Here is an 11,308-nt window from a genome sequence, read left to right on the forward strand (position 1 = left end):
CAAATTGCATAGGTGATTACAAAACCTTCAGAATATAAAATTTGCAATAAGAAATGTTTTTTGGGATGCTGCAATAATTAAATGTTTTAATTTGCACTGGAGCAAATAATCATCATATCTCAGTCCGATCAGGGACTTCTAATATAGAGTCAAAATAATGATTTCCTTATTATCAACCAGTGATGAAGAGGACGTTAATCGCACAGTAGCAACAGGCCAAAGTGTCTGTGATGATATCATGCTAATCCTTAGGATTGGCAATCACGCAGAGATCCATCCAAAACTTTTGCATACAGATTCCCATGACAGGAATCCAACACGGAAGACTTGAACATGGCTGAATCTGGCTTGTTTGTTCCTGAGGAGATCGACCCGCAGATCAATAAAAAGGTCTTTCCCTCATCTTTAGTTCATGAGGGCCACTGTGCTCTCCGGTTGCTCTCGGACCAGCTCAGAGAAGAACTCCAGCGCCAGACGCACGTGGACGGGCACAAACACATAGGAGGTGTAGATGACCATGGCCACCATCGTAAAGAGGACTGTGTTGAAGATGGACTGTTCCCACGGCTCCAGCACATAGATGCCTGTGATGAGCAGGTACTGGTAGTACAACCAGCCCAAATTCTCTCTCATCTTCTTCATTTCCATGTGAAGGGCCACACAGCCTCGCTATGAGCTGAGGGGGAAGACAACAGGGTGAGGCGCACAATGGACACACAACAACAGATCAAATCATGCGTGAAAATGCTGGTTAGGAGTGCTAGTGTGTGTCTTTAAAGAGCCTATCAAATTACACCACAGGAATTCGTGTCTCCGCGGCATTCAAGCGGCTCACCGTTGTATGTGGTGACGTGCATTTCATTATTTATTTTCGGGACTGTAACCTGATACTATTGATAGCATTTTCATCACTTGAAACAAGATAAACATGAATGATTCACACTTGTGTTCCAACTGAATCTCATTAAATAAATGTCAAGTAATGAAAACTGGGCTGTCGTGAGAATGTAACCATGTTTGAATGTGCTTATTAATAATGTGCAGCTCAAGGGCAAGTAAAGGTAACACTCCAGCATGTGTAGCAATAATACACAATCTACACACGACCGGCACACCGGCACAAAACACCACAAGAACACGTTCCCTCGCTCTCTCATCACTCATGTCAACAGCATGGAAAACATTTACACTCTTGCTCATATAATGGAAACTAATATAACAACTGGGTTGTATATATATATATATATATATATATATATATATATATATATATATATGGATTTAAAATGTGGCTAATATGTTAAATTATTAATTGCATAAAAAACTATGGTTTAGATAGTGTAGTGTCTCATTGTATAGTGAAAACAATGCCCATGATTTTTTTTTTTTTATTTGTTACTCCGATCGATTCAGTCATATTCAATCCTATTTTAAATAAAAGATGTTAGATGTTACCACATGAAGCACATTAGGAGACCTATTTACAGGACTATAGTCAGTATCCCTATAGACATATTGCATATAATAAGTTTCATCTATAGTGTATACCCCATAGAAAGCATAAACAAAACGGACATTCCTTAACAACAGTGATTTGATGAGAACAATAACACGAGGCAGTGTGTCGACTGTAATGCCATATCCGGGCAACAGCAGAAACACATAAACATCATTAAACTGGATCCTTTTGTTGCACTGGTTGTTAGTAGGACATACCAAGTATTTTTTATTTTATTTTGCTGTACTAAAACAAAAACTCCTATATGTGAACGCGCACAGGCATGAAAACAGTTAAAAAGTGCACGAGAGGGAAATATTCGCTGTTTTCCTTTAACTACGCTGTTATGAGATGCTCAAACTTTTTCACACACTCTAGTTAATCACTCTATATCAGAGTTGTTGTTGTTTCAAATTGTAGTAATAGTGTAATAGTAAGTTCCGTAGTTGCAGTAAGTGCTGTTATTATGACCATTATAGTAATGTTTCATATTATTTTTCAAAGGCTGGTTCGTTGCGGGCTAAAATAAAACTGCAATCATTTTAAAGCCTTAGTAAACGTCAGGTGTGATGAGAGGAATGTAAAGTCACTCACCTCGGCGGTAAAGCTGCAGTGAGGATTGTGTGTGTTATGATCTGAGAGTCTCGCTGCTCTGCCACTTACACACACCACTCCCACTTATCGTATTTACTCTCACCTGTGTGTGTGTAGCAAAAGAAATGAAGAGATTTCACAATTGTGAAACTGATTGTGTTTTCCTAACGTGATACAGAGCGTGTCTCTCTCTCTCTCTCTCTCTCTCTCTCTCTCTCTCTCTCTCTCTCTCTCTCTCTGCTGTAGCCACAGTGTGGTATTCTGTGACGTCACGGGATACAGAAGTATAGGGTCAGTTGAGTAATAAAATCTATAAAAAAAAACGTATAGGGTCAGTTATATTGTAGTCACTAAAAAGTTCCTAATGCGTATTTATCATCTGTTTCATGATAAAAATGTTACACCGATTGACAATAAATTTACATGGACTCCAATAATCAAGTTGTAATCGGACTTAGTAGCACAGTTGGAATAAAAAAAGTCACATGTAACCACGTCAGTAAGAATAAATTGGCCAAATCAGATTAAAATTGAATCCGGATTGTAAGGGGTGATTAAACCTTTTCTAATCCAATCGAGAGGGCATGCAAACATTTGAGACTGAACATCGAAACTAGAAATGTGCAATGATGTAGAAACAGCATAATGACGTAGGCCTGTGACGCGTGGAACGAGCTGTTATTGTTGAATGAAGAGGCATAAATGACTGTCTTGTCATTCTAAAATTCTCCTTCCACTCATCGTCTGTGAAGAGGAGCAGGACAACGTCCCATCAGTCCGTGTTTTGGCCGTGGGAAGGGGTGTTTTTACTGCTTGATAAGCACAAAGGTTCATGTGCTTGTCGTCTCCTAATTAGAACCCGAAATAGATACATATTAAGTCTGCTCTTTATAAAAAAAGCTATGTAGAAGCAGTGGCGTTTTCTTGCGGAGGCCAAGGGAAGCCAGGCTTCCTCACTTTTTCAGAATATAATCGTCATTTAATAAACACTTTTGTTTTCACAGTTTACGTAATCCTTCTGTCATCTCCTCATCGTCTCTCTTCATTCATTACTGAGCGTTTTATGATGTGTAAAACAGCGCCCCTATAAAAGTGACATGGTGAATGAGCGTTGAAAACATGGTACTGCACCCTGTGTCTGTGAGGAGGCCAGGCTGAGTTGGCGTCCCTTGATAGAAAAAAAAAGAATGATTAACCAATCAGGTGACGCTATTGTTACGACACTGCTCCCCTGTGATTGGTCAGGACAGTGTCAAGGGAAGCCATGAACTTGTTGGCATCAGGCCAATCACATCACGTTATCATCGTCAATGAATGAATGAATGAAATAGCGGAAGATTTGTGGATTTGTGTTGACATCTTGTTTAGCTATTTAGCTAAAATTATTAATTGTAATTATGGAGGGTGGAGATTTGGAGTATTTGATCAAAAAAATCTTTTACTAAACTGCCTCTACAGCAGCAGTTTGTGAGAGAGAGCTAGAGAGAGAGAGCGCGTGTGGTCTAAACTGCCCATTTAGCAATGTGTTATTTTTTTAATGTGATTATAGTTCTTCTTACTGTTTCTTGCGTGCTTTGATTAAGCAGCATGTGAGTGCACTTTGTTGTTTATTGTTGTGATTGTTTGTGAATAACCGCTATTGTATATCCTTACATGAGCGTCACACCGATTTAAGGGTGTATTAAATGAAAAAGGTTATCTTCTTGTTGCTTACCGTTGGCGTTTCCTATCTGCGAATGTTTTAATAAAAATCACCATGAAAGATGTTTAAGAGGACTGACTGTGTGTGTGTGTGTGTGAGAGAGGGAGAGAGAGCGTCCGTGCTCAAAGTGTTGGATTGTAACAAGCATAAGTCCCGGTAAGATGATGCTGGGCGCTCTAATAGTTCATCCAAATAGCAACATATAAATGGTAACATGATTTTCTGCCCCCACCCCTTAAAACACACAGCTTAGAGGTTGTGTCTTAATTGGCTTCCTCAGAAATTTTCCCCACGCCACGCCACTGTGTAGAAGGATGGTTAGTTTGCACAAACAGTGGGAAACTCCACATATTCCCGCAGTGTGGGCACGTAAAAATAATCTATTCTGTTGGAAGCTTGTTGTAATGGAGAGGCACTACAGTAATAACAATATAAACACAGGTAATCCAGGGCAAACAAAGAAACTCAGGACAGGGTGATGGTACAGCAAACAACGACTGACAAACCACAAGAAAAACACAAGGGCAATTTATACACAGGCTAACAAGGGGGTGTGGTTGATTGTCATGGGAACACATGATGGTAACCAAGGGAACTAACAAGACACACCTGGAGAGACTAATCAACAAGGAAAACTACAAAACATGGCACAAGACAGGAAATAACACAAAAGACGGGAACAGGCTGAGATTGTGACACTTGTGACATATAAACGCGCACATCAACCCATTCACTTTATTTTGCATTCATGTAAACACTATGTTTGGATTCATTAAATGGAATGAATTCATTCAGATTGAAACAAAATGTGTCCATGTAAATCAGGGGCGTAGTTTGTGGGGGGGTTGGGGGAGATAACCCCCCCAATATTTAAATCTATGCATTACAACCCCCCCGATATTTATACCATGATCACATGAAAAATATGCAGACCCAAACTTCAACCCCCCCCCAATGTTCAAACCAAATCTACACCCTTGATGTAAATGTAATGATTTCCAGGTATGCGTCCACTACTCACCACCTTTTGATGAAATCTGCTGTTTTGAATTGAGAACATGCCAAATGTAATTCGTAATTGTGCATGTTAACAGAGTGGAGACAAAGAAACATATTGGGTCTCATTCATGAAACATTCGTAAATATACCAGTAAATATGTGAGTGATTTGCTCGTAAAGACACCTTCCCGAAAACTCTTCTCCTGATTCACAAATACTTCGTAAACGTCAGATGTGATAGTGAAATGTGTGTGTGTGTTAATGAATTCCAATCAGTCATAAATGGGACGCTCGTGCACGCTCATTCTCAATTACCATAAATCCTGCTCATTAAATCCGACTGACAACTATATGTGACCCCGCCCATGAGAACCCGGCTAAAGTCGCACAATCTAATTTTGAGATAAAGAGCGTAAAGTAGTCCAAGTCATGAAAAATGACAAAAATATGAAATATTTTTTTATACTTGTAAATGATAGCTTAGATACTAATGTTTCAAAATGTAGTGTTTAAATTCTCTTCTCTGACATGATAAATATTGAAATGAACACTTTTATTGACATTACGATTACATTTTCCTCCCGAGAAATACCGGAAGTTAGTTCCACGATGTCACATTTTCAATCGGCTGAGAGTTTAATGTTGGCGGATAAACACCCGGTAATTTGGGTGTCATTCGGTTCAGGAACTTCTTTTCTCCCATTAGAAAGTTAATACAGATCATAATATCAATGCGCATCACCGTCACCTAGCTCTGTTTTCGGTTTGGCAGGAAAGTTGCCACTTAAGCCGGGTATGGATTTCTCAGTGGATTGCTTCGTATCACAACGGACATTTCAGGAAGACTGATTTTTTTTATTGAAGATTAACTTGTTGTGAATCTAACCAACATATTTTAAGGACGTGTCATGCATGCTACCTCTTGAAACAATTCGGTGTTTGGACACTGACTGACCGTATGCTGAGGAACTTTCTGGAATCGCGAACCAGCGACGATGTGAAATGAAATGGCGGGGCGAGAAGAACAGAAGATTGCATCCTGTCTCAATAAGTTGTTTTCAAGTAATTTAGGAGGGATAGCCTCAAACCAAGATCTTAGAAATTGTATTGAAGATTATTTTGTCGGACATGAAATCAGTGATGATGGGGACTCTTTCTTCGACGAGTCTGAAGAGGAATTTGATGAAGGTAGGCTATGCTCTGTCTGAATGCCTAGCACTATCATAAACTCTAGGTTACCTAGCATTATGTTCTGCTTATGCCTGGTTCAGTTTACAAGATTTTTGTGTCTTTTACGATAGTCACGCGCACACATTCACACGCACACACTCGCGCACACACCCACACACACACTCGCGCACACACACACTGTCCCTCGCTCACTCGCGCTCATTCGCACACACACACTCGCGCTAAAATCGTGTAATCTGAACCAGGCATTAGATAACTCATTGTCAGTAACAGCCAATGTGTTGCCAACACAGGTTTATTCCGTGAAAATGCAGACAATTGGATTTAGTGCTAATGCTGTTGATTATGTCTTGTTTAAATGAGTTATTATGCCCCTCATGATGTTTATTGATCATACTCTGAATGCCTTGGTCATCACCTAGCTTTTAGTCTGTCCCGTTTGCCTGCGAACTCTAGTTGCAGTCCGACTGACTAAACTGAATGATTGCTACCATCTTAGAAATTGTTTTACTAAATACACCATTAAAGGCATCTTGAATGTATTTTATGAATAAAAATGTAATGTGCTTTTTCAGACCAAGACTATACTGATGAGGAGGACGAGCCGGTTTTAGTGGTTGAACCCCAAGCTGTAAGTCTAGGAAATATTCAAGTGGAAAAGCATCCAGAATCTCAATTTGCCTCCAATTCTGGACTTTCAGATGCTAAATTGAATGTTGTTTTTTCTTGCAACTGCAAGTTTTACAATGGAGGAAAGTGTTCATCTTCATTCAAGGACCAAGAGTTGCTGTCGCTCAGGATGAGGTATTTGGAGATGGATAGTGTGGCCCTCGATCTGGTCCTGTTAGCTCAAATCCAAAGTCACATACACTGTGGGGAAGAGACAGTCCGCACTAAAAAAGCATCACAGACTGCACGGAAACGTTATCGCCTAGATTATTTTTATGAAGGGCTGAAAATATGTTGGGATACTTTCATGTATATGCATGCCGTGTTTAAAGATGGCTTGGCTGCATTAATCAAGCATTACCTGCAGAATGGTGTGACTCCTAGGATCCATGGGAACAAGGGAAGGTTGCCTAAGCATGCGTTAGAAGTTGATGACATCAAAAGAGTGGTTACATTCATCCACAACTACGCTGAGGAAAATGCCGTGCTTCTTCCAGGGAGAATACCTGGGTACAAGAGAGATGACCTCAAGTTGCTGCCCTCCTCAATCAGCAAAGTTGCAATTCACAAGCTGTTTAATGATTCCTGTGAGACCAGTGGCCATCGAGCTCTGAGTGAGCGAACGTTTTATCATCTCTGGCGGCAGTATGTGCCTAAAGTGTTGCCGATGTCAGATCTATGCTGGACCTGCCAAAAGAACAGCGCTTTACTGCTAAAGGCCTCAAAGAAAGACCTGGATGAGAAAACTGAAGCATTTCGGAAAGCTGAGGAACATCTGTTGCAGGCCACAACAGAGCGGCCATTTTACAACACCAAGGTGCAGCAGTGTCGCAGAGTTGTAGCCAAGAATGGTGTAACCAAGCTGCTGGATCCTGGGAACAGTGCGCCCAATTCTTCGTCTGCTTTTGAGGTAATTTACTGCCCTATGCACGGTACACTCACTGTTATTGCTATGTTGTTATACTGTACAGAACATGCTGTTACAAAGATAAAATCCATCATTGACTAAGCTATCTTGTGATGTCTGTCATTAAGCTCTAGCTTAATGTAATTGTTTTATAATTGTTACAATTTCATGTATTTAGTTAAAATTATGTCATTGACAACATGGCACCATTTGTGTCTGAATAGATCTTAAGTTTTTATGATGTATTGACAAATTCAGTAAATATTCTCTGTCTTCTCTCTATCTCTTTAAGGTTCATTACAGCTTTGACTTTGCGCAACAGCTCCATTACCCTCACAATCCCATGCAACCAGGACCCATCTTCTTCAAGACACCACGCAAGTGTGCTGTGTTCGGCGTCGTGACGGAAGGGCTTCCACAGATGGTGGTCTTCCTTCTAGATGAGGCAACTGTGGTAGGCAAAGGGGCCAAGTGTGTCATCAGTCTTCTGGACTACTTTTTCGACAATTATGGTTTGAAGGAGACCCACTTGCACTTACATGCAGACAACTGCTCAGGCCAAAATAAAAACAATGCGGTCATTCAATATCTTCTTTGGCGCGTTGTAACAGGGAAGCATCAGAGTATCACCCTTTCATTCATGTTAGCCGTACACACCAAGTTTGCTCCTGACTCTATGTTTGGCCTGTTCAAGCGCAAGTACAGGAATTCAAAAGTTGACTGCTTGGCTGACATTGAGAATGTTGTGCGCCAGGCTTCTCCAAGTGGTGTGCTGATCCCTCAACTGTGTGGTAATGAGGCGGGCAATGTAATCGTTCCTATGTTAGGTTGGGACACTTACCTGTTACAGTTTTTCAGGAAGCTCCCCTCTATCAAGCCACTCCATCACATTGATTGCAGAGTAGATGGGACTGTAATGTGCAAGACCCTGTCAGAATCTGAGCCAGTCACACACAAGTTGCTGAAGTGTAACCTAGTAGATGTACCGTGTGACAAACCTGCCACTTTAAAACCAGAGGGTCTTAGTGAAGAAAGGAAAAAGTACCTTTTCCATGATATCAGGGAATTTGTAGCAGAAAATTACAGGAATCTGGTTTGCCCTGACCCAAACATGCAGATGGAAAATGCTGTCCATGCAGAGGTTGTGACACCTGCTCCACCCCCAACTCATGGTGTGGGAAGACCAAAAAAGACCCCACGAGCGCTTGCCAAAAGAATAAAACTGGCATAGAACATGCACTCCCTTTTAGAGTTAGATTTCTAATAATTAAAAAAAAATACCTTTGTGATTATATTGGTTATTATTGTTATTGATATTGTTATTGTGATATTGACTGACCACGACCACATGACTGACCACATCATCGTCTGGCGGACTGCCTAGGCGGAGTACGTTTTCCATTCTCCGGTGCTGGGCCCACCGGAGGGCCATCAATGGAGACTTGCTGCTGAAATGTTGACTTGACTGACCACGTCTTTGTACAGTGTTATTTATTCCTTTTTGTTAATCACCACAGGGTGAGACTGTTCTAGGTTGAGTGAATGTTGTTTTCACTTGTGTCTTTCTGATATGCATTGTTTATTTACCAACTGACTCTCTTGTAAGTGGATCTCTCTCTCTTTTATTATTATTAAATAAATTATTATGAATTATACTCGAGTTGTATTGGCAGGTTATTTCTTGATTATGCATATCCTACTATTAGAGTGCTGGTAATGGTAGGCCTGTACAGACTGTACTGTGTACAGTAACTCTGTACACAGTATTGTGGTATCTCTTTCCTCCCCATGCGTTTCAATGTTATTTGTATGCATTTTGGTCATGCATATCATGTAAAAAGACTCATATTTACCAAATTAATAGAATTTCCCCCTAAAAGTATCATACATCACTGAATAGGGGAGGATGTAAGCTTTAATTTGATATATGACACATAGTCAGAAAAATTATGGATCAGAGGTATTGCCATTTTAAATTGTACTTATTTTCAAATGGGAATTTCTCAAAAACCTAAAATTCCGAGCTCGGAATTCTCCAAATCTTTGAAATGGCCTAACTCAGTCAATATTAGGTATATCAATGAGAGACTTTCACAGCCTATTCCTTATACTGGGTAGAATGACCTGATGTAAAAAAATACATAACATAAAAAAATTACTTTAGCTGGGTTATCACAGGCAGGGTCACATATATGGGCATCATATTATGACACCAAACGAAGGATTTCAACATTTCTTCTCAAAAGCGAATGAAAAAGAGAAATTTCTCAGATGCAGAAATTGAAGTTTTATTATCAGAAGTTCATTCAAAACGCCACATTTTATTTTCAAGCGTACATAGTGGCGTATCAGGTCCTAAAAAAAAGGAAGCTTGGCAGCATTACAGATGCAGTTAATGGAGTTTCATCTGTTAATCGAACAGTCCCAGAAGTGAAAAGAGTCCCAGCCCTATTGAAAGCAATTCATTATTTGATTAAAGTGTTCCGTTTGCAGATGCTATTACTGGCTCTCATAATAAAAGTAAAAAGAAAAACCGTATGTAATTACTATATATAATATTTTTTTCAAAATGCTGTGTAAATATGTACCCGATTAAGGTGAATTAAAATGCAGCCTTATTAATGAGCAAAACTTTTGGATGTTAAACGCACTATTTACGTGTGGCTGGGAGCAGGTGTAGATTTCGTACCAACTAACATTTGGAAAATACGAACATTTTAATGAATCCGAAAATTTACGCCAGAACCACTTTACACACGATTTACACAAAAATTCGTTCTGCTCGTGTTTCATGAATGAGACCCATTGAGCAGAGCCGGTGGGAGTGAGGTCAATGACAGAACCGGAGGGAAGGAGGAGCACAGCGGATCCAGAGGGGTGGAGGTCATGCTGTGAGTCAAGGTGCAACTAGAGATGGGTCGTAGGGCCAAGGTGGGGTCCAGCGCTCAGTGTCCTGAAGTGGAGCCAGGGGATCATCAAGCCAAGGTGAATCTGGAAAACGGGAAGCCCAATGTGGATCCAAGCGGCTGGCCAGAGCTACTGAAGGAGGAGCCGAGGGCTTGAAGGGGGCCAGTGGAGGCAGGGCAGAGGAACTGGACAGAGGGCAAGGGGATGTGAGGCTGGGCGGAACCATCAGTGAAAAACGAGACTTGTGGTTGGCTGGAACCAGAGACGATAAAGGCGACTTTGGGCTGGGCGGGACAATCAGCGACGAAGGAGACATCAAACAATTCTGTGGGGACCGAGCTCAGTAAACACACCTCAGCTGGAAGAGTATAGGCGGGACTCCACTCCATGCCTTCAATCTACACTAACACACCCTCAGGGAAGGACGTTAACGTTGGCTCTCACATTTACACTGTACCAGCACCCGCTCCACGTACTCGGCATGCCTTGAACTGCTTGCCGAGGCTGGCGGGATAGCAGACGCAGAGCGAGCAGTCAGGATAGTATGTGAGGCACGGCAGATCTAGAAAATTCCTCTTGTAGTCTTTGAAGGAATGATCCTCCTGTTTCGGGAGGAGGCGGCGGACAGCAGGTATATCCATTTCTTTATTTAATTCTTTCTTGGGGTTCGGTCACATAAACTGCATCATCACACAAGGAATCGTGCAATCGGGAATTTAACAAGAGGAATTCGTTCCCCACAAGGGTTTCACCTTGAACGGGTTTGTGAACTTGAACACGCGAATTCGCTGCATCGATCATAAGCTCCCTGATTTGGAAAGTGACCTGAGTTAGCATTGCT

At 41.0% G+C, this 11,308-nt stretch overlaps 1 protein-coding gene across 1 annotated transcript; it reads right to left on the reverse strand.

Moving 5' to 3' along the window:
- Nucleotides 1-405: 405 nt before the first annotated feature.
- On the reverse strand, nt 406-648 carry sptssb (serine palmitoyltransferase, small subunit B; the record flags this gene model as incomplete). The annotated part of the gene is made up of 1 exon (XM_081370283.1): nt 406-648. One exon carries the CDS (start codon nt 646-648, stop codon nt 406-408), a length of 243 nt encoding a protein of 80 aa, XP_081226409.1.
- Nucleotides 649-11,308: the final 10,660 nt, after the last annotated feature.

This window comes from Scardinius erythrophthalmus, assembly GCF_964197995.2.
Source record: "Scardinius erythrophthalmus genome assembly, chromosome: 7".
NCBI lineage: Eukaryota > Metazoa > Chordata > Actinopteri > Cypriniformes > Leuciscidae > Scardinius > Scardinius erythrophthalmus.